The 22,993-nt window shown below is 39.0% G+C and overlaps 3 protein-coding genes across 11 annotated transcripts in view; 1 reads left to right on the top strand and 2 right to left on the bottom strand.

Annotated features, from left to right (window-relative positions):
• Nucleotides 1-1,515: 1,515 nt before the first annotated feature.
• On the bottom strand, nucleotides 1,516-3,132 carry LOC116864782 (the record flags this gene model as incomplete). The annotated part of the gene is given in 2 exon segments (XM_032852637.1): nucleotides 1,516-2,729; nucleotides 2,731-3,132. Coding segments are annotated over 2 exon segments (735 nt in total), but the record flags the coding sequence as incomplete, so codon positions are not given.
• On the top strand, nucleotides 3,116-21,739 carry PFN2 (profilin 2). Of its 4 annotated transcripts, none has more exons than XM_032852475.1 (4): nucleotides 3,116-3,506; nucleotides 5,669-5,861; nucleotides 10,884-10,925; nucleotides 21,643-21,739. In XM_032852475.1, exons 1-3 carry the CDS (start codon nucleotides 3,375-3,377, stop codon nucleotides 10,910-10,912), a joined length of 354 nt encoding a protein of 117 aa, XP_032708366.1. In that variant the 5' UTR covers nucleotides 3,116-3,374; the 3' UTR covers nucleotides 10,913-10,925; nucleotides 21,643-21,739. The 4 variants fall into 4 exon arrangements, with proteins under 4 accessions (XP_032708366.1, XP_032708367.1, XP_032708365.1 ...); XM_032852476.1 differs by lacking the exons at nucleotides 10,884-10,925; nucleotides 21,643-21,739 and adding exons at nucleotides 7,851-7,935; nucleotides 8,759-9,204; XM_032852474.1 differs by lacking the exons at nucleotides 10,884-10,925; nucleotides 21,643-21,739 and adding an exon at nucleotides 7,851-9,204.
• RNF13 (ring finger protein 13) overlaps nucleotides 12,142-22,993 on the bottom strand; it is a 157,063-nt gene continuing 146,211 nt past the window's right edge. For all 6 annotated transcript variants that reach the window (XM_032852467.1, XM_032852466.1, XM_032852468.1 and 3 more), the window contains 2 exons: nucleotides 13,814-13,894; nucleotides 12,142-13,534 (listed from right to left, as the gene is read on the bottom strand). In XM_032852467.1, coding sequence (XP_032708358.1) covers nucleotides 13,170-13,534; nucleotides 13,814-13,894 — 446 coding nt within the window. In that variant the 3' untranslated portion in view covers nucleotides 12,142-13,169. The remainder of the gene's footprint in view (nucleotides 13,535-13,813; nucleotides 13,895-22,993) is intronic.

The raw sequence follows: 22,993 nt of genomic DNA, 5'->3' as shown, positions 1-22,993 counted from the left end.
TATGTAGTTTTAGTCTACACAAATGTTTAATGGGTTGAATACATTTTAACCAATTTAACTCCTTTTTCTTTGTGTTTTTGCTAAAATGTCTAATGATTTACTCACGGACTTAAAAAGTTCAGACATACCTTGACTGATACGTTAAAGAATCTGATTTACTACATAGTTTCTGTTTTCCTAAATAAGAATTTAAAAACTTTGGAAAGAATGCGTAAGAACTCATTCCTAATTTAAATATGCTACCACTGATAGTTAAAGGCTCCATCATTCTGGCTACCTATTATCAACAGAGCTACGATTTTTCTCTACTGCCCAGACATCAGTATTATCACTGTAGGGGTCAGTTACCCTGAAAACAAAAACAAGAACAGAACCTAGAGAAAGATACAAATTGTTAATTCTTCTTTTCATATTGACACTCCTTTGGACATAACACATTGCTATTCCTAAAACTCAGTGTTTAACCTCTACTTATGCCTCTTGAAGCATGTGTGCAGTACACAAGTTATATGAAATAGTAACAGATCATTTTATACAAATAGAAATAAGACAGAGTGCTGGGAAACCCGTTCTAAAGAAAATAGGCACAGGATTATTTTATAATAGTACAGATCTTAACACATTGTAAACTGAAACTATTGAAGGTCGACAATGCAATTAATATATCTTAGAAACGTCAAAAACTTAGCCTCGCTACCTTAAATGTGGTCAGAACACTTGCGTTAGCCTACAGTTGGGCAAAATCATCAAACACAAAGCCTATTTTAAAATAAAGTATGGAATGTCTTATGTAATTTACTGAATACTGGAAGTGAAAAATAGAATGGTTGTATCAGTTGCTTACCCTTGTGATTGCGGGACTGCCTGGGAGCTGACTGCTGACTGGCTGCCCAGCATCTCCAGTATCACATTGCATACCACTAACCAGGGAAAAGGTCAAAATTCAAAATCTAAAGTACAGTTTCTACTGACTGCCTATGGCTTTTACATCATGGTAAAGTTGGAAAATAATAATTGAACCATAGTAAGTAGGGGAATGTTTGTACTAAAAACAGACAGTAAGTAGATTCCTTTGAATATATTATCTAAAAATCTAAACTGTAAAGCCTCATTTAATCTATTACACAAAATGTTTTTTTCATAGTTTAAATTTTACTATATGCAATTCTGGGAAAGTAATAACGCTGTTGAAAAAGTAAAATGGTAATGTTGAAGTGTATCAAATTTTGAAAAAATATGGAAAAAGGACAAATTCTAAATTCTTCGGAATGTATTACCCAATAGATGTGTTTGAGAATCTTCTTAAAACCTTTTGAGATTTGAATATCCAGAATATTCGGTTGGTATAATCCTTTTGTTGTTTAAAGCCAACAATAGAATAAAAATGGAATGCAGTTATTTCCAACTCTTTGCTCTAATCGTCTAGAAATGAAATCTCAAAAACTTTAGAGTAGGTTAATAAATAACACTCAATTTCAATATACTTTAAATTATTTTATTTTCTCTTATTTTTTTTGTTTAAATTTATTGAATTATAACATGCATACTAAAAGCACAAATTTTAACTGTACAGCTTGGTGATTTCTCACAAAGTGACCATATTCAGTGCTATCAACACACTGTATTATCAGCTTTTAAGGTGATAAACTAAGATTGAAGGATTAAAACCATCAAACACCACTACAAAGAGGTAAAGTAATAAACCAGTAAGTGTAACTAGGCACACACGCAAAAATGAAACAATTTTTGGCACACATTTTATACCACATATGTATTCTGTATCATCAGAACATGAGAAAATACATTGTCTCAATCTGATAGGTTCCTGACTTGGGGGTTCTCCTACTGTACCCCGCCCCCCGCCCCTGCAGTAGCTGATTTCAGCAGAAAATATATTAAAGCAAACAGCAGAAAAAATACAAAGCTTCAGAACCAATTAAATTGTTTAGCAACCAGTTTGTCTTCTTTCATGAGCTACAGCTGTTTAACAAATCGTGACCTTACAGGATAACTTTAAATTTGAAATTAACTTTTCAACGTTTTAAATGAGCCTTCTTCCTTTCCTTGATTGGCGGATCATTTTTGTTCACTTAAAATTAAAATTGCTGTAGGTCGTCTCCTAATTCCTTGTCTAGTCAAAGCACCCAGAGATTACCGAAGAGATGAGAGAATCACAGGGACTCCGCCTTGTAAATACAAGCCATTCTCAGACCTGGGACCTGCAATTATTTTACCTTTAAATAGCAGAAACTGTATTATATTCAGCCGGGGAACCCTTTCTTAGATCTTTTATTCCTTGTTTTTTCAGTGATTTCATTGATCCGCCACTAACTTTCCCAGTAGCCAACAATAGTTTACATAGGTCGCTATTGGTTTTATCCGGAATTTTGAGTAATTTAGCCACAGGTGATTAGCAGTCTTAAAGGCGTTCTTACTGTCAAAGAATCCAGAGAATGCGAAGCCTTGGTACCCAAATGAGGCAACAATGAAAGACTGGCAAAGCTCAGAAATGGTCCTGAGAGCACAAACGCCAGCTCGGATTTCAGGTTGCCGGGATGGGCCCTCTCGGCTGCTGAGCCCCCCAGGGAAGAGGGTCCCATTGAGGACGCCGGCGTTGAGCGTGAGCGACCTTGCCACTGCCACCCCCACCACGAGCAGGAGTAAACGCGCCACATCCCGTCACCAGGGCAACTCGGCAATCCAACACCAAGGCTCAAGATTCCGCATCCCCAGCCACCGGACGCAGAAGAGAGGCGCATCACGCCCCAGCCTCGGGGACTGGAGGCGTCCCGGACGCCCCCATCCCCGGGGTGCCCAATGCGACGTAGGAGCCACCTCCTCCGCAGGCCTCGGGCAGCCGCCCCCAGCGACCTCACCGCAACCGGACCTCTCTGCCGCACGTGGCAGCCGTGATTGTCCCAGAGCGGTATCCCTCCGCGCCCCCGCCTCAGTCTGCCCCTCCCTTCCCGGGACCCTTCGAGTCGGGGCGCCGCGGAAGGATCGCACGCACAAGCGCGCGCACGCCCGCCCGCCCCTCCGCGGCCGCGGAGAACTGAAAGGTGCCGCGGTGAGAAGGGGCAGCCGCCGCCAGCATCGTCGCCGCCCGCACAGCCGTTCCGCAGCCGCTGGTGCTTAGTCCCGCGGTGCGGGCGGGCGGACAGGCAGGCCGGGCGCGCTCCGCCGCTTGTCCCTCCTCGCCGTCCCCGCGTCCTCCCTCCGCAGCTCCTCGGGGAGGGGGGCGGTCGGTGCCTGCGCAGAGCCGCCTCCTCCCCGCCCCCGCCCCGCCTCCCCCCGCGCCGCCGCCGCCCGCCGCCGCCGCCGCCGCTGCGCCTGCTGCTCCTTGCCGTCCCCGCTGCAGTGCGAAGGGCTCGAAGATGGCCGGTTGGCAGAGCTACGTGGATAACCTGATGTGCGATGGCTGCTGCCAGGAGGCCGCCATTGTCGGCTACTGCGACGCCAAATACGTCTGGGCAGCCACGGCCGGGGGCGTCTTCCAGAGCATTACGGTGAGGACCGGCGGCGGTCCGGGTTCCCCTTCTCGTCCCCGGACTCGAGCGGGGCCGGCCGGCTGTGGGTACAGGAGGGCCGCGCCGGCAGGTGTGGTAGGCAGCTGGCGCCGAGGATGCGGCTGCGGGGCGGACGGGGAGGCCGAGGCCCGGGGACGCCCCCTCGCCCGGGGCTGCGCTGACCTGGAGGGGGCGGCGGCCTGGCTCCCTGGCTCCCTGACTGCCACGGCGGCCCCCGGCGTTCCCAGTGCCTGTCCGTGAGGAGGGGGGGGGGGGCGCACCGGCGGGGGTGGGGGGGGGCGGGTTTTTTTTCCTCTTCGCAAGGCTCTCTCTGGTCTCCTGCAAACCCTGAGGTTTGCTTTGCATGTCCCGGGGTGGAAGCGGGGGCTGGAGGGGCCGGGCGGGTGTGCGCGGGTCCAGGGTGGGGGTCGTCCGGCGGCCGGGCTGCCCCTCGATTCCGCGGACAGCGCGCCGCCCGCACCGCGGGCTGTGGGAGGCGGCGGCTGCCCGGCCCCCGGATCCTCGCAGCGACTTTGCGTAGGTTTGCGGGTGTCCAGGCCTTTGGGGCTTGAGAGAAATGTACGCCGACAACGTAGGTGGATTCGTGAATCTCGACTTCAGCTCTGGCTCCATAGGATTTTTTTTTTTTTTTTAATTCTCCAAGATGGCGAACTGCCATTGATTTCTCTCCTCCTCCTATGGAGATTCATCGATATACCGTTATCCCCAATTACGCAACATAGCTCTAAAAAAGGGGGTGCTTTTATGGGGCTTACAGTAATCTGTGAAAGCCGAAGGGACACTTCACTTCTCCAAGTCCCTCCCTCTTTGGTGAAGATAGTAAAGAAACTAATGCAGATTTATGCTTTACAATGCTTGATTTTCTTGTGACTTAATGGTTTTGACTTGGTTGCCACATGTTTGGGGGATAATTGTCACTAATCCTCCAGTGCTGCTGTATTGTTTTGCCTCTTTCTGCACATGGCTGTTTTTGGATTGTGACGATTGTGTCAAATACAGGGGCATTCCCTTAATAGCCCCACGCTCCTCTCCCATCAAATGCCAGAATTCAGGCCCCCTATTATGAGTGCTACTAATTATTCTGTACTACTTAACATGGCTTAAGATCTAACTGTAGAACTCAGTCCTTGATACCGGTACTTTAAGATCTCCTTTAATCGCAGTGGAGTACAGTTATTATAGAGAATTGGCATCTGTCTGGCGATCAACTTTTTTCCTGCAGTCCTCTTGTCTTTGTGTGTGAGTTCCCGCTGTCTGGCTGGGAAGATTGCGGGAGTGTGCTTGGAAATGGCTGGGGCCTGCTATGACTCTGCAGTTCTGATGGGGGCGACGCCTTCCTTCTTATTCAGGGAATGTTAGAACGCACGTTTTCTCCTTTCCGGTTCTGGCGACTACCTCGGTTTCTTTCCCGGTCTCCCTCCATTTTCTCCGGGTTTTTTTGTTTGTTTTTTTACCGTTGCCTACTGCAGTGCTACCAGCTGAATCCTCTTTGCATTTGCCCTGGAAGAAAAGTGGTTACTGAGGTGGGAGGGGAAGGGAAGTTGGAGAGGAAAAAGAGAGTGGCTAGGGAAGTAGAGGAGGGAGATACGAATTTGGGAATGTGTTGAGGGCTAGGGTTTGAAGTTCATACTGTGGGGGATATTTCAGGCTATTTAAAGCAGAGTAGAAGTGAACATGGGCATTATTTCAGGAGACTTTCAAGCAACTTTAAGTTTGATGTAGCAGAACTGTAATGTGACTGGATGTGACAGACAAGCAGTTGTTAGAAGAGTTTATAGGTGAATCTTTACCATCACATAAGCACTTCAGGTACCACCTGACTTGTAACAGTTTATAAATAATCTGTTAAGTTTGCAGTTTAGTGCAACTTCATAGATTCTTTGCACAAACTGGTCTTTAGTAAGTTTGTGAAATGTGAAATGAAGTGATACAAAACATGTAGTCATACAGGATTAAGTAATTCTTTAGAAAAAACAAACTTGATTTTATGTTAGTGAAATGTGGATGTCTTCTAATACAATACGATACAAACTTGGCACACTGTTTCCACTTACATGGAGGCATGAAAAGAATTACAACTTCATGTTTTTTTTTCCTTTCCTCCTTTCTTTTTTTCTTTTTTTTTTTTTTTGTGGGGGCAGCCAGTAGAAATAGATATGATTGTAGGAAAAGACCGGGAAGGTTTCTTTACCAACGGGTTGACTCTTGGCGCAAAGAAGTGCTCGGTGATCAGAGATAGCCTATACGTCGATGGTGACTGCACAATGGACATCCGGACAAAGAGTCAAGGTGGGGAGCCAACATACAACGTTGCTGTCGGCAGAGCTGGTAGAGGTGAGCAGAGTACTCTTTTGGTTAAAAGTTGCACGCTACATTACAACTTATTAAGCAGTTTCCTTAACATTTTGAATTAAAGTGTTAGTCCATAATGGCTATTAAGGTGGTTTTTGTGAACTGCCCAGCACTGAAGGGAGGCACTGCTTTGCTTGAGATTTACCAACTCTATAGCAGCTGCATACACAGCCTAGTCTCTAAGATCCTGACTTTACTCAAAAACAGAATATTCACATGTTATTCACATACATTAAGTCATTCATACTGTTTGGTTACTTTAGTCCTTTTGAGTCTTTCGCCTTTGCATCTCTTCCCTGCGTGTTAATTATTTACTGCTCAGCATAAAAAAGGAAGAATTAACATTCACTCATTTTTCTATTAGAAATATTGTTGGGGAAGAGAGAAATAATTAGAATAAGGTTTTGTAATAAGCCACCTGTTTACTGAAATATTTTCAAAGACTAAGTTTGTGTGTGATTTAGATTTGAAAACTAGGAAATATTTCATGTATATGGTTCTGGTATTTCCTGATTATTTTCAACTTACCAGAATTCTTACTACACTTAGTAAGTCTCACTGCTTTTTCATAAAAAAACTTATAAGATTAAGGTTTATTATAATATCTAATTGCTTTATAAATACACTGAAATGTATTTGTAAATATTTTGTAAATTAAGAGGGCTGCGTGGCCTCAGATTGGCAGACCTGCCATAGCTGATTTTTTTAAGACCAAATCTATGTGAATGAATTTGAAGCCCCTCCTAGCAGTAATTTACTGACGTGGTTCTACGATCTCCTTATGATTATCCTAAAGGTTACTCTTATTCTGATATGAGTTATGCTTATGAGTATTTTTCTTTAGGAAAATTAGATAATTGAAATAGAGACATATCTCTAAACATTACCTGAGTTCAGATAAATCTGTTCAAAAGAAGTATTAACCGTGTGACAAAACTAGAATAACATTTTTATACTAAATGGCACCACTGACATCTAGTGGTAGCAAGTATAAAATTGGCCGTGCACAAGTATTTTGGGGCTGGACCTCTGAATTGCATCATTAGAAGAACCTGTTTGTTGTTGGAGACAGTAGTCCTGTTTCAGGATTTCAGATTCAAAAATAAAGCACAGCGAGGACATCAATAAGCACAAGCCTTAAGTACTTTTTATTTGGCCTTTTCTGAATGGCACTGAAAATGCTCTTTAAAATTTGGTCTTGGTTTTTCTCTGGAATTAATAGATACATTGAGTCTCACTGGGCAGGCTTAATAGTTTGTACTTAATCAAGCCTATTAAATTCGGAGAGAAGTCTATAAGTATTCATCTAAGTTTTTAAGTTTATGTTTTGGGGAGTAGTCTAATAATTTGTCATTTGTTTTTGCCCCAGAAGAAAATGATCATACTTTTCTCCTAGCTAGTCTGAGGATATTTTATGCAGTGCTGCAGGTGCACTGATTGGGCTTCCAGGATGCAGTTTATAGTGTTTTCAGCATATTTCTAGTTTGAAAGTTCTCGTTTTGGAGACCTAGTTGACTTCAGTGCTTGACAATTCACGGAAAACTAACTTAATGTTAACTTATTAATCGGGGTTCTGTCTGCTAAAACTTATGTGACTTTCTTGATTAACACTTCTTTTGAAACACTTTTCTTCTTTCTCTTTCAGTCTTGGTCTTTGTAATGGGAAAAGAAGGGGTCCATGGAGGCGGATTGAATAAGAAGGCATACTCAATGGCAAAATACTTGAGAGACTCTGGGTTCTAGCTGCTAGGCAGACTGTTAAGTATTAGGGGAAAATTGCTCTTAAACTTTCCTAGCTGTAAGCTTGAGTCTTAATTCTGGAAATTTTATTAGCAATGCAGGGTGATGGGGTATGAACCTGTGTCTCCTTTGTATCCCTCTGTTGGTGGGGAAAGGTGTCTTTCTTTCTGCCCTCCCCCCCCCCCTTAAATAATTCTGTTCACTTTTGTTTTGTTTCCCTGTGTACTCCAGCATTGGTTATAGTCATGGGAAAGGAAGGTGTCCACGGAGGCACACTTAACAAGAAAGCATATGAACTCGCTTTATACCTGAGGAGGTCTGATGTGTAAGCAGCCTCTCCCCATCTACCTAGCAACTGTCTTCATCACCACCCCAATTACGGTCACAGTGCTACCAGACTATAGGTGGTAGCTAATTTTTCTTTACCTATTTTCTAATGTCATGATTCCTGTTTGCCCAATGGATCATTTGTATGTTAACCACTGTATGTAACCAACCCTTATCTGGCAACATAATTGCAGCACAATAATGATTTGCATGATACCTTGAAATTTGGGGGGAGGGGGCATGCCAAGTTGGGCATCACTTTGTCTTAGCAATTAATGGGATATTGATAACTAAAATAAGTTAATATTAAGCAAGGTGCCGGTTGTACAATCTCTAATTTGATCAATGTCTTTTCAGCACTTTGAGCATTTACTTAGCTCATTTAGTCTTCCTTTCGTAGCGCATGGTTGGGAGGAAAAAGTGCATGCATCTTTCCTTCACTCCTCTTTTCCCACCCTTTCCCTTTGCACATAGGTATTTGGTTTGCTTCCATCCTCGACGCAGTGCCTGGTTTATTTAACCAAGTAATAATCCCTTTTGTTGACGAGCTATTGAGAGCTGCAGTAGTTTGCTTTCAGTATTGTTACGTTGCACTTGAGTAGAGACAGGCCTTCTGTCTGTAGGATATGTGAAGAGTGCAACTGCAAAACGAGAGCAAAAGGCACTTCCTCCCATGACCTTACAGTAACCATAACAGATCGAATCCCCAGGGACATTCCATCATTGCAATAGCTCAGATTTGTGTTCTTTTTCTTTGCACACCAGCTCTACTCTTTAGTAAAATTGTAAAAGGCTGCCATTATGGACATTAGGTATCCCAACATAACCATCTGGAGTGTGTCCAGTTTGTTCTTCATAGGACCAATTTTTATTTGCAGCTTGAGTTTTTATATGAAGTTGCATTATTGTGGACTTGGCTGTCTTGTGATGAATTTTTTTCATATGTGTTCTGTGCCATACTATTGTTAAAATGAACTGTTGCTATTGTGAGATGGATTTTAACTGACCTATTAAAGGTTTCTTTCGAATGGCACTACTTTAGGGACATTCTAGTATTTGCTTCTATTGTTTGGGCCTTGTGGATAATGTACAGATTTAAAAACAAATCTTGTTGCTGATTTGTCCATTTCTTTCCCTGCACTTTGTTACATCTGGGATACAGTCTAACTCATCTGATTTAATATGCATTTAAAAAAATGCCATAACTATTAAACACCTTGTTTACAGACAGATGAAATAAATTTATTCCAACCAAATACTCTAGACTCCTGTGTTTATGTAAATTGTTGTCACTGTTACAATTGATTTTTGACACATTGGGATATACAGAATAGGCCAGTTTCTGTAGCAAGCATAAAATCTTAAAATTGAGTTCATGGCCTATTTCATATCCTGTAGGATTTATTATAAATAAAATGAGTGCCTGGGAATTTCTTTTTCATGGACCTTGATCTTTTTAAAAAAGGCTTTAAAAATCATTTTGGGCTCATCTTTGGGTTGGTGAGAGGAAAACTGAGTTACCCGCTAGAAATTAAGTATTCTCTCTTGTTGTTGGTCTCTAGCTGTGAAATCTAGTGAGCAGTAAGGAACCAAATACCAAGAAGGGTTTCTGCATTGTGGTTTCTTCTGTGTTGAACTGTCATGTGACTTCTTTAGATTTGGAAGCAGTATTGGCCTGCTCCAGTCAACCAACTGGCACTTTCACAGAAGAGAAGATGTTCCTTAGGCAGCATTTAAGAAAACTGGGATATTCCTGGAGTTTCTGGCACTGGAGTGACCTATTAGCTTTGACTACATAATAGTCAAGTTTAATTCCAGACATTATAAGGTTTCTGGGATGTATTCACGTTTAGCGAATGTTTAATACTCTTCATGAACTGTGAGGCAGAAGCATGGAGCAGGAATGCTCAAAAGTTGGTGGTGGGTCTAAGCAAAACTGGAGAGCTGGTTGTAATGCAGATTCTGGGCTCTGGATTTTCACCCTAGAGATGGGATTCCATAAGCTCCAGAAGTCCCTTTAGAAATAATTGGCAGGTCAGTCTGGTTCACTTTTAAGGGGTCTATATATGCTACCGTTTAAGAAATAGTGGGTTAGGGAATGGGAATCTCCACCTTATTAAACTGTACTGTGCATAACTGAAATTTTTTTGACAGTGTTGTCAGGGATTAGTTTACATACAAGGATGTAAAAATATGGAAGGTTAGGAATTTGGGGCTACTTTGGTAGTTGGACATAACCTTTGAAATTGAAAAAAAACTTCAACTTCTTGACCTGTTAAGAACCCAGTTACAAACAAAAGGTTGGTCAAATGAAAATTTGGTGTTTGGGTTGTGATGATTTGAGACTTTACAGTAATAATATACATGCATGCTTTAGCTGTAAAGAACTGTTAGGGTAACTGATTAGAAACCAGTGACCAGGATGTCAGCTACAGTCTTCTGCTTTACCAGCTGAGCTATCGAAGGGACTAGAAAGCAGTGACCAAACTTGTGAAGCCCTTAAGGAACCTATAAAGTGAAAAGTGTGTGTTTGGGGGTATGGGTAGGGGAGTAGAAGATGGTAGGGGGCAACTATAACACAGGTGTTTAATGAAATAATGAAACTAGCCATTGGCCCCCTACCCACAAAAAACACTTAGGAAAATATATGTAGGTAACTGTTTTATACTTAGTTCTAGGAATTTAACCTGAGGAAATGGGGCTAAATACATTGTATACTTAGAATGTCATTACATCACATTACTTAAAATACCTAAACTTGGGAAACTGCGAGATTTGACTTTGAGGGTTATGGGTTGAATGAATTATTGTATGTCCAGAGAATAAAAATCATCCTTGAATAACATGAGAAAGTGCTCACCAAAAAACGTTAAATAACAGATATTGCATACAGTATAAATCCATAGAGTGTATAATATATACATGTATTTTACATAGGTGTTTCTGAGGGCAAAATATCAAGATAAATTCATCTCTGGGGTAAGTTCCAATGTGACTGCTTTCATATTAGAAAAGTTTTAAATTAGGAAAGAATTAATGAAAATTAGATTTTAATTTTTAATGTCCTATTTAAAAAGCTGTATAGTTACACCATGAAGAAATAAGAGATTTCAACTATCCATATATATACATGTATATATATATACACATACACACACACACACATATATATATATATACATGTATATATATATACACATACACAAAAACCAGTATATATATACTTTTTTTTTTTTTTTTTTTTTTTAAAAACACAAATAAAAACAGTTTTGGGTTCAAAAAAGGGGGGGGGGGGTTAATTTTTGCCTCAGAAAAACTCCCAATACTTAAAAGGAACCCATGTCCTTTATCTGGTTTATAGATTGAGGACTGAGGGGATACAACATTTACTACATGTTATAGTGACCTTTAACTTTGCCCTTTAAAAAAAATTGTTTTAGGTATGGTGTTTATTTAACAACTATAAAAAGCTATTACCGTATATTTATGTGGCAGGTACTGAGTGTCCTCATACCCTCCCTTAGGTTAAATGAAATTGTACAGATGACCACCCAGGTTTGCAAAAGTTAGGGTTGTGTAAGTACATCCAATTCCAGAGTCTGCTTCCCTACCATAGTAAACTAATGATCTATTTCTCAGGCCTGTGTGTGATTTTTAAAAGGAGGTTGGGGGAGGGAACAACTTGTATCAGGCAGTGGATATTGAATTCAACCTTTTATTTTCCTAAGTGGAAATAACTTTTTTCTTTTGATGGATTATAAGATTTTTTTTTTCAGAAGGTAGAACTTCCCCAGTATTGTTAACATTCCTTTTAAAAATAAATTTTTCTCTTTTTATAACAGAAGACAACTATATATCATGTACTAACTATTCTCTAATGTGCTTTTGTTGACTAAAAATTCCCATGTCAATATAGCTCTGTCTAGATACTTTGTTCTTTAAAGGCTGTATAGAGGTCTACTATAAGGATGTACCATAATTACAGCAGGGTACCACAATGTACATTATTGCTGGGATTTTGGCTGCAGTTTTAACTTTAGGGAAATTACCTAATTGGTTGTGAGCAGTTACCTTGTATAAAATTCTAAGGTTGTGGTTTTATATGACCTATATTACCTTAATTATACCTTACAGCACTGTGCATATAAATGAAGCTAATCTGGGTAATAGTATAGTAGAACAAATATTTTGCCAGTTCTTAAAGTGGGAAACGTGTTTATTAACATTCAAACTCCCTTCATACAATGCCATATAAAAATTCTCAGCAATTTGATTATACATAAGTCTATATTTTCTACATAGTTACAATGTTTAATTTAGCTTTTCATAATACATTGTTTACATCATTAGTTCTATTAAACATAAGCAGTTATTTTCAAATCCAATACTTGAACAATTTGCTCTGTACATGGTTGAGCAGGGCTAAATTAGCATAAGATGCTTTTTGTTAAGAGGTATATGATCTGAGTATTAATAGTTGCTGAAGTTTGGTATTTTTATACAGCATTTTCTTTTTGCTTTGATCATAACACAAAACCCTTAAGGATACTGAAATTCAGTAAAGTCCAGAGACATTTACTTTAGTTGATGAATCAAATTCATACATAACACTATAGTATTTAAAACTTTGAGAAAAAAAGAAACCTATGAAATCTGCACTAGTACAGACCCTTCCTATCAGGATAAGACTGCTTGGGAATAGAAAGGAAAAAGAGCTTTGAGTTTCTTTGTGGTGCTGATACAAGGAAAAATGCTAAATTGTCACCTCTCCTGAGTGATGGCAATTTAGGAAAATACCAGAACAAATATATTCCAACTCAGTAACTCTAGGTAAACTTTATGCAAATGGGAGTTGGCTTAGCTCATGCTAGGCGGCCACAGCACTCACCTTGTGTGTAAAACACGAAACATTTTCATACTGGGATCTAGGTCTTAATTGCAAGCTATACTGAGGAATTTTAAAAAATATTTTGGTTATATTTCATTCCAGAAGAAGGGTTGATTTGATGCTTGAGCACCAGCCTATGACTAGTTACCAGTGAAATGAAGTACACTCCTGCAGATAAATGCCAGATCAAAAAAAACCTGTTTCAGTAATCTGATTAAACTGTAGAATGCTAAAAAATAAGTTATCTCTACAGGAATCTCTGAAGGGAGCAAAAAAATCAAATTGTATACCTAAATAAACATTTATTAGGAAATAACCCAATCACCCTCTGAAGGTCAAACAGTATTTGCTATGTTGTAATCCCGTTCACCATTAGGCTGCAGTTGGACTACAACACTATGTGCATTAATTTCGTTTTCTGCATCACTACTGTCGGTATCTTCATTGTCCTCTTCTTCATAGTCTGAAGATTCTGTCATGTTCTGATGTGAGCGGGATTCCGACAAAGCCCCAAATGACTGGGTGCTGACAGAAGCCAAAGGTCTAAGTAAAGGGGTATGTTCTGACACTTCATTTTCTTCTTGACTACTGTCTGTGTCAGAGTCTGAATCGCCTTGAGAAGGAACAACTTTCTGCTTGCAGACGGGACAGGTTTTTTTGGTTTTAGTTAGCCAGGGATCTACACACTTGCAGTGGTAAGCTGTTAAAGCAAAATACACATCTTTTAGATAGCATACTGTGGTTGAGAATATTACATTTTTAATTTCTTGCCATGGTTATTCCTGTTCTTCTATGTGTATTGTGTAGGGACAAAAAAAGTTCGTAAGTTTCTATAAATATATCTCCATCCTTTAATGACACCACTAATTACTACAAGACCTGGCTCATAGTATGCTAATAACTATTTTGTCTCTTTCTCTAATATTGAGCCTACATATCAATTATACATAAATTCAAAACAGTATGTAATTATTCATACCATGGGAACAAGGAAGGATTCTGAGCTTGTCTCCGTCTTCATATTCATCCAAACAAATGGCACATACATCATACTCATCTCCTGTGACAATAGTAAATAAAATTAATTAAAAGATGTACAGAAGTGTTCTTTCCAGCTCTAAGGTCTTTCTCAGTCGATTATTTTAAATGTCTTTTGATTGATCTATCTGTAAATGATAACGTTTTCTTATTCTCTGTCAGATCAGGGAGCTGCTTTAAGTTCAGGAACCTGAAGTTTTAATTTAAATAATTAACCTTTTACCTAAAATAAGAAATTAAAAGTGGATGTCAAATTTGTTTATCTTAGCTTTACAAAAGAATTTTATTAATCATAACTGGAGTAGTGTTTTACATGACTATTCGTATGCTAGTTTTGAAATATTTTATGCCAAAGACAACAAAATTTCACTGTTTAGATTTCTTTAAAAGTCTCAGTAATTTTTAAAGTAAAAATGGAAACATTAGAACATACTCAAATTTTTTTTTGTTATTGGAGAAACATTTGGAATGAGACCTACTAGGCTTCAAAATCTCCATTCCAACATTTACTAGCTCTGTGTGCTTTAACAAGTTACTTAGCCTTTGTCATCCAGTTCTGGGATCTGTAAGAAGATTCTCTACACTTTACAGGTTTGTGAGTAAACAAAGGGCCAGGCACAGAGGTGGTCACTAAATGGTGTTTATTAATATTGCCTTCTTAATTTATTGTTGAACTTACCACCTTTATAAATCATGAAGGTTTATTAATTCATAGCTCTTTTTGGAATTCAAATGTAGTTAATTTTAAAGGAATTGGCAGTCCTACAGCATCTTTTTAAGTTGAGGCAATGGTGGTGGCAGTGACCACTGGGACTGCTTTCAATTCAGTGTTTTCCATTAAATGTATAGATTAGGTAAAAACTTAATCTCAGGGAACAAAGGAGAATTCATTACCTATCCCCCACACAGGGTAACAACACCTTTGGAAGGCAGGTCAGAAATAGTCTGGATTTCTAATATGAATAGAATGATAGTTCAATCCAAACAATCCCTTTACCATCCTTTAGTCATTTAAAATAGCACATTCAGGAAGAGTCCCCCAAAAAAAGCTTTCATGAAAATTACTTTTTGTTCATTGTTTTGAATTTGGTTATTACAGTACTGAGTATCAAATCATTCTATAGCAGATAGAAGCTGCTACATTAGAACCTTGTGTGTGGAATTTGGTGAGACTGATCATATGCATCTAAAACTATTCAAGACTAAAGCACTCCAGTATATCTGCAATTATCTGGAATTATACAGTTGGTCCATTTACATCGACTTTGAGGACAGTTTTAATAAGCAAATCAGTCATCACTGATTTCTCTTACAAATCAAACTTTAAAATTTTATGACTTGTAAAAGTGCCCACTAAACACACATTGTTACCAATGGAGGAGGTAATCTGTTGGATAAAGGCCCCAGCCGTCTCAAAGGGACAGTTCTGAGGCACATGGTTCCTCAGTGGGGCTCGAGGATAGAGACCCAGCTGTCTACAATAACCAGCTCAGTAAGATACACTTCGTTTTTTCATCCCCTGTCTCTCTCTCCCCACTCCCTCACTCTTGGTTCCGGAGATTATTTCCCAAAGAAACCACTTGCATCTCTGTCCTTAGCTTTGTTCTTGGAAATTCAAACTTAAGTTTTAAGCATTGGATTTTTAGTAATTCTATACTGCTTTCCTGTTGGAATTACTTAGATCTTCAGCAAAGAGTAGTATTTATGATCTTCTACTTGTATTTTACTACCATTTGTGAGTCCTCAGGTGCATCATTTTTAAAAATAAAGACAAGTGCAAAAAATGCATCACATGCTGCATAAAATCTAAAGGAAATTCCGCTACTGAGAAAAGTATCATTGGAAACAGCTATTACAGAAGCTAAACTGCAGAGTTAAAAGTATTAGGTTAAATTCTAACAGTATTAAGTATATTTTTAAGGCTGTCATTGTATCGGTAAAAATTATTTGTGCCAAACTTACTGGTTTTGTATAAGTGCACTGACATTTATTTGACCATCTCACTGACCTAAAATAAGGAGTAACTTCCTATAGCCATTTTTAGCCAATACTTCTTACAAATGACTTTTAAAGTATAATTTGTGTTAATTCAGTTGGCACCAATGATTTCGAATTTGAAGTATCTCATGATTTATTTCCTTATAAAATGCTACACATTTTTCAGGGAAAAAAATGATAGAGTTAATATAACTGAACAGGAACAGACTGGTCCAGAGCTGTGCCCGAAAGCTCTAAGCATCATTTTATTAAGGTAGGAAGGTTATCCTGATTTCTCTAGGTGGGCCTGGTATAATCACAAGAGTCCTAAAAAGTATGAGAGGGAGGCAGGAAAGTTCAGAGTCAGAGGGGAATGTGACTGTGGATGACTGGTCAGGGAGATACAGTGTGACTGCCTTTGAAGATGGAGGGGAAGCTAAGTCAAAAGCCAAAGACTGTGGTGGCCTCTAGAAGCTGGAAAAGTCAAGGAAGTGGATTCTCCCCTAGAGCCTCCAGAAAAGAAGACAGCCCTGATGACATCTTGATATTTTAGCCCAGTGAGACCTATGTCAGACTTCTAACCTACAGAGCTGTAAGTTAAATGTGTTGTTCTAAGCCACTAAGTTTGTAGTAATTTGTTACCACAGCATAGGAAGTTAACACAGGTAATATTGGGGTTAGTCCTAAAAAGTCCTAAATGTGTGGACTCGATGCTTCACAGTCCCTGATCTTTCTTTTCTTTATAAGATGATGGGTCAGGATTCAAAGGTACAGTTTGTGATTGTGGACTAGACTGGAACTTAGTGCTTTGTAGAGAATTAACCCCCCTGGCCTTGGACTTGTGATGAAATGGTAAAGCATATGTTAGAATGTTGGGGATTTTCATCCTGATCATTTTATTTATTAGCTTTGCAAGACACATCTCCATGTGTAGTATTCTCAAAGGGAAAACAAAGATATTAACGTATCTGTATCTTAGGATTGTGGATTAAAAGAAATAACACAAGTTGAATACATAGTGTTTGGTGCAAACTGGCTGGAAAGGAATACTGACTTAAGACATGGTGCACTGAAGGCTGGGGGAGGAGGCTGCACTCTGACATTCCCACGTGCTGCTGTCACATCAGAGGAACTGTATGCTTACAAAGAGTCAGTGGCAATGGTCACCGAATCTGTATTACACAGGGTAATTATGTAATTTAATTAAATATTCAGCAGTCCTTGATCTGTGAGTGTAAAAGACTGGTTTTATTTGATAGCTAGGTTGACTGTATTAAGAAAGAACACTTATTAATAAAAGCTAGTTGTTCCCCCAGCCCCTCTCCAGCCAAAATGAGAATAAATGAAGTACAGGTGAGATTGAACAAATTTATGTTATCAATAAAAGCAAGAATGAAAGCAGAATCCAATTTTTGTCCCATTTAAAAATGCCTAAAACTAAAAATGGTAGGAAATGCATCATGTACCATAACAACTTGGAAGTCCAGTCAGTGGATTCATACTCAGGATCATGGTCCAACATCAAATAACTATTGAGCGCTTAAAGGTAAATTTAAGGCATTTATCTTTATGGTTTACAACTTGAGCAGATTTTTAAAATAACCAATTTGTGCATTGGTTCCGGTAGTATAAAAGGGTTTATAAGTGGCAGTAAACATTTGTTTTGTTTCTGTCAGCACCACTGCTAGAAGTTTTGCCTAGTATAAACTAGTGGTTCTTAACTGGGGAAGATTTTTGTGCCCCACCCCCCCGGCCTCCAGGGACATTTGGTGATACCTGGAGACATTTTTGGTTTTCACAACTGGGAGATGGTACTGTTGGCATCTAGTAGGCCAGGGATGCTGCTAAACATAGTCCAGTGCTCTGGACAGCCCCTCAAAGAATTACCCCATCTAAAACGCCAATGGTGCAGAAGTTGAGAAACCTTGATATAAAACCTCTCCAGGCTTTGTCAAGCAACGACTTTGCATAGGTGTTAAGTTACGGAAGGGTGAGATTTGGGTCAGTTATTTGAAACAGCATGGACACACTTCTGTCTAGAAGGCTTCTGGCACGGTCACTTGAATAATGTTTTAGAAAAGTTTCATGAATGCACTTTAAAGTCCCATCAATCTGGGAATGTTGTATGAGTGGACAGAACTTTGATTTTCCCGCTATAAACCTGTTCTTCCTTAGCTTCTCTCCTAAACACTAGATACAGCAAAGGCACAGAATAGGAATCACACAGATGTGAGGCCATCATTGCAGTAGCACGAATAGCTGATCGGGTCTGGACATGTCCCTTTCTCATTTCCTCAATTACTCTGGTCTGATAGCCTGGATTACTATAAGAGCTTCTAGTCTACATTCTCTGTTCTTGCCTCATGTGGTGGGTTTTTTTCCTCCATAACAGCCAGGGTGATTTTTTTTTAATACATCATATCAATCTCATTTAGATGGTTCCCTTTCTCACTTAGAATAATCCGAGCTTATCATGACCTTCATCTTCCTCCCATCTCCTCTCACACAAGCCTCACCGGCCTTCACACAAGTTTCAGCTACAATGGCCTTTCAGTCATGAACAAGCTAATACAGAAGTTAAGTGGAGACCTATATTTAGCTATGTTATAACAAAAACATTTGGACTTAACATTAGGTATAGAAAGAACCACAGTGTCTAGAGATGTAATTTGAGAGAATCTAACTCTAGCGCATACAAATTGATGGAGAGCTTAATTGTTCAATTTAGTAACAAGATAGTCTAAGGCTTAAAGTCAACTAGAATAGGTTTCGTCAAAGTAAAAGACAGTGAACATTCAAGGGTTAACTAAACACAGTTTCATGAAAGATAATAACAAACATTTTTAAAGAATTTGCCCAGGGAAGATGTTAGCATTGGACTCATGAACTTCAAAGCAAAAATTACCTTGCCACTTATTTCCTACTTCAACAGTGAAGAAAACAATGACAGCTCTTTCTAACAAATAAACTAATTTTATCTTCTCTTCTCCCCCACTCCATACCAGTTCCCAAGAATTCTTAACAAGATACAAGAGGGATAGAATATTTTTAAAACCAGATTTGCTTGAGAATTCTTTGATTATTTTTAACCCCTGAGCAAAGGAAGTAATATTTGCTATTAAGGTTACATTAAAGGTAGTTAAATATAGTTATAAAAATTAAAGCAGGTCTCAGTTGCTGAATTAAAGAAATAATTTATGAAAAGTATTGCTCTACTTTTACATCTTCTGCTTTAAATGTGCTGTTGCTTTTTTTCCAATTTCTAAAATCATATCTTCTGCTTTTTAGGCCTATCTTGGAAAGTCTCCGTGATTAAGCTATAAAATAAAAGTGCCTGGTAACTTAAATTTTCAAATATGAAACCCCATTTTTCCCCCTCATTTACAACTCTGGGATCTGGCTCCTTCACATACTGCAGGGGAGACAGCTCCCACAGAGACAGCCTTAAATGCTTAGTAGAAGGAATGTTAAGTGAAAACAGAAGGCTTTTTCATCTGCTAAGAAACATGGTATATAGTAACCAGTCTTTGATTACAGACCTGAAGAAATACATTAACCGAATGACTCAGGAAACTTCAATTGAAGAGCCATTTTTTTTTTTTTAAGATTTTATTTATTTATTTGACAGAGATCACAAGTAGGCAGAGAGACAGGCAGAGAGAGAGGAAGGGAAGCAGGCTCCCTGCCGAGCAGGGAGCCTGATGCGGACTCGATCCCAGGATCCGGAGACCATGACCTGAGCCGAAGGCAGAGGCTTTAACCCACTGAGCCACCCAGGCGCCCCGAAGAGCTATTTTTGAGGGCAGTAATGAGTAATGAAGAGCTCTATAAGGCAGTTGGCTGCTTCAGAAGCAAGAAAACTAAAAACACTATTATTTTGTATGTGCTAGAAATTGCTAAGTCAGTATTTAAATCACTTAAGTATTAATCAGCACAAACACTTCTGAAAGAGCTGCCAAGTGAGGATCAATTCAATAAGAAGATTTAAGGTGACTGTGTATGCAGAGCACTGTAAACCGTGCAAGGGTTGACTGACCTGTTTCCTGCTGTCCCAGTGCCTCAACGTGCTGGTTTCTGTGGGTCTGACTACAGACTAGGCCTATGGAAAACTTCCAAATGCCAAATTCTTTTTGTTTGTTGGCAAGTATTTCCAAAATACTGTAACTTCCCCTAAGTTAATATTTCTACTACATTCTAAAGCCTATGAAAGTTCTCTTAAGACTTTCATGGTTTGGTGCTGTGACTCACTGGAGTGGTGAGTACCCACAGAAGTGTCCTACATGTTTTCAATCATCCATAGTGTTTACAACCGGGAGGAAATTGCAGTAATTAAATTGGAAATTTTTTCTAACATATATGCGTAAACTTTGTTAAAACCATTAGCATAAACTAGAATATGCATAACAAATAGGCCTCTTTTTTCTTTAGATGTCAAATCTCATGACAGCTAAAACATTTTAAGGCAAAAGTACAACTAGGTCAAACTGAGGGCTATTAGAAACTTCAAGTGTAGTATTTATAAAGCTACATATTTTTAAGCTGCTTCATGATTTTGATAATCTTTTTTCATCTATAAATGTCTAATGAGTAAATTTTAATAATACTAATTTATATTATGTAAGGGTTTATTTTTGTAATACTAATTGCTCCCATTTGTTGAGGTGTTACAACAAATGTGCATATTTGCACAAGGTCACATAGCCAGTAAACGGCGCTCCAGATGTCCAGCCTAGGTCTGTCCGACTCCAGAGTCCATCCACGGTCTTAACCATTATGCCTGTACTGTGTTCTAGCACATCTACTTAGAATTTAACATTTAAATAATCTGCTTTGATTCACAATGTAAAAAGAATAAGAGGTTAAGAAATACTCTTAAGCTGCCACTTATTAGAAATTAAAGTGTTTCTAGTTCATAAGCCAGAGCACTTTCTTCCTTCAGATTGCCACATATGGAGAAGGAACAAAGACAGTTTATTTCTCTCTCCCATGGTTTCATATTTTTACAACCCTTTCTAGGATGCTAAAAAATAGCAGCTATATTCTAGAAGTTTAATTAAAGGTCAGATATTTCTTATGTATTCAGATGGTGAAATGACAGTGCATGCAGAATAAGGAAACAAATGATTCCACTGAAGAAAAGAGCAGTATGTTGTCAACTTTGTTTCTGGAAATGTATTCATGAATTACTTCACTAATTGAGAATAAGAATAAAAAAGGATTGCCTTAGAGGCCATAAATAAATCCATAGAACAAGCTTAAAATCCAAATCCAAGCATTGGCCAAGTTCCACTTGGAGTGATTTTCTTTTCTTTTCTTTTTTTAAGACTTTATTTATTTATTTGACAGGCAGAGATCACAAGTAGGCAGAGAGGCAGGCAGAGAGAGAGAGGTGGAAGCAAGCTCCCTGCTGAGCAGAGAGCCTGATGCGGGGCTCGATCCAAGACCCTGGATCCAAGGACCCTGGGATCATGACCTGAGCCGAAGGCAGAGGCTTTAACCCACTGAGCCACCCAGGTGTCCTGTGATTTTCTTTTTAAACCTAAGGTTTCCCTGTGTTAGTTTTTATTGGTTCTAACCTGATTGCATTAGGCAAGTAAAAGACTGTTAGACCTTAGATCTTTCTGAATAGAGAAGCAAGTGGATTAAAAGATGTCATTATCCTGAAATTTAAAAAGCCAAGTTAAAGGGATTTTATAATGATAAATATTGTGCCAGACCTCAAGTACTTAAAATACTTTGGTACTTTTACTACTAAAAAGGTTTTGTTACTCTTTTTTCATTATTTCTTTTCAGGCCCCTAGGAAATCAGGATGTACAACACCCCTGAGAGCCAACTTCAACAAACTCACATTTATGTATGTCCTTAAATACTTGTGTGTTCTGATCCAGAAATTATTTTTCTTTCCCCTCATATAAAAGAAATCAAACAAAAAACTTGAGCAGCCTCAGGTACCCTTGGGGTATAAGGTGGAAGATGCACTGGTCCTACATTATTTTTGCATGTAGCCAAATTACTTCTAGATACTTACGCTTGTTGACTAGATTGGGCTAGTATTTAATTAGAACTCTCAATGCAGCAAAAGTTACTATAAAAAAAAATCATACATAAAATTTCCTTCTAAAAAGTGCATGTAACTGGTAAGAAAACACTAAGATCCCAATATTAGTGTGAGCAAAGGAAAAGACCAGTTACAAAATTTATCTTGTTAAGGTAGAATATGATGAAATGAGTAGTCTCATATTTCAGTAGACCTGAAACTTTAGGAAATTAGTTTTATCTCATATATATTCTTTGACATAGTAACTTGAGGAGAAGGGTAAGTGCAGGGTGGGGAGAGGACTAGAAGAGAGGAATGGGAAGGAGTAAAGTCCCGAGGCAATTTACTTTGAAATGGCAGTGACTGAAGAGGAAAGATAGGATAGGTAGTACTTATAAGTATAGTGTTTGAAGTCAAGAATTTGCATTACAGCCCTGTCACTTATGTGTACCCACTTATGCACCCTTAGGTAATCTACTTAATCTTTCTGAGTCTCATTTTCTTTATCTATAAATGGTCTTGATAGTACTTTTCTTAATTGTGCTGCTATGAGAACTAAATGAGATCATGTATATGATGTTTGCTTGGTTTGCCTTTTTTTTTTTTTTTTAACAACAGGTGTGATACATGCTCACAAGATATAAGATGGAAAATTATCAAACTTTTATTGGGTACAGTGCCCATCCCAATCCAGTTTAATCCCAATTAACTCATTTGGCATAAATTACACTGACTTCTTTCATTAGAAGTTAGTGGACTGAAGGCATGGTTCTCTCTAGTAAACAGCTACAAGCAAATGATAAAGGTCAAGAGTACTGGATACAAACCAACCCTCTCAATCCCCTTCAGTCCACCTCAGAGCTATACTGCAGACCTTGGGATCTGTTTCTGGACATGAAATAATAAGATACCTCACCTTTAGGTAACTCAGGAATGTACTGATTTCTCAGAAGCCATAGTCACAACATAACTCCTACCCAACTTGGAAACTCATTACTGCTTTGTGGCCATATGTAAAGTGCTCCTTTCCAGAAACTTGAAAAACATTCCCTATTCTGATTTTCTGAAGAGTAAAATCAGACTGATTTTCCCTTGAAATAGTTCAA

This window comes from Lontra canadensis, unplaced genomic scaffold, assembly GCF_010015895.1.
Source record: "Lontra canadensis isolate GAN:19392208 unplaced genomic scaffold, GSC_riverotter_1.0 scaffold6, whole genome shotgun sequence".
Classification (NCBI taxonomy): domain Eukaryota; kingdom Metazoa; phylum Chordata; class Mammalia; order Carnivora; family Mustelidae; genus Lontra; species Lontra canadensis.
The sequence above is the reverse complement of the archived record's forward strand: the minus strand, read 5'-3'. Positions and strand labels throughout refer to the sequence as shown.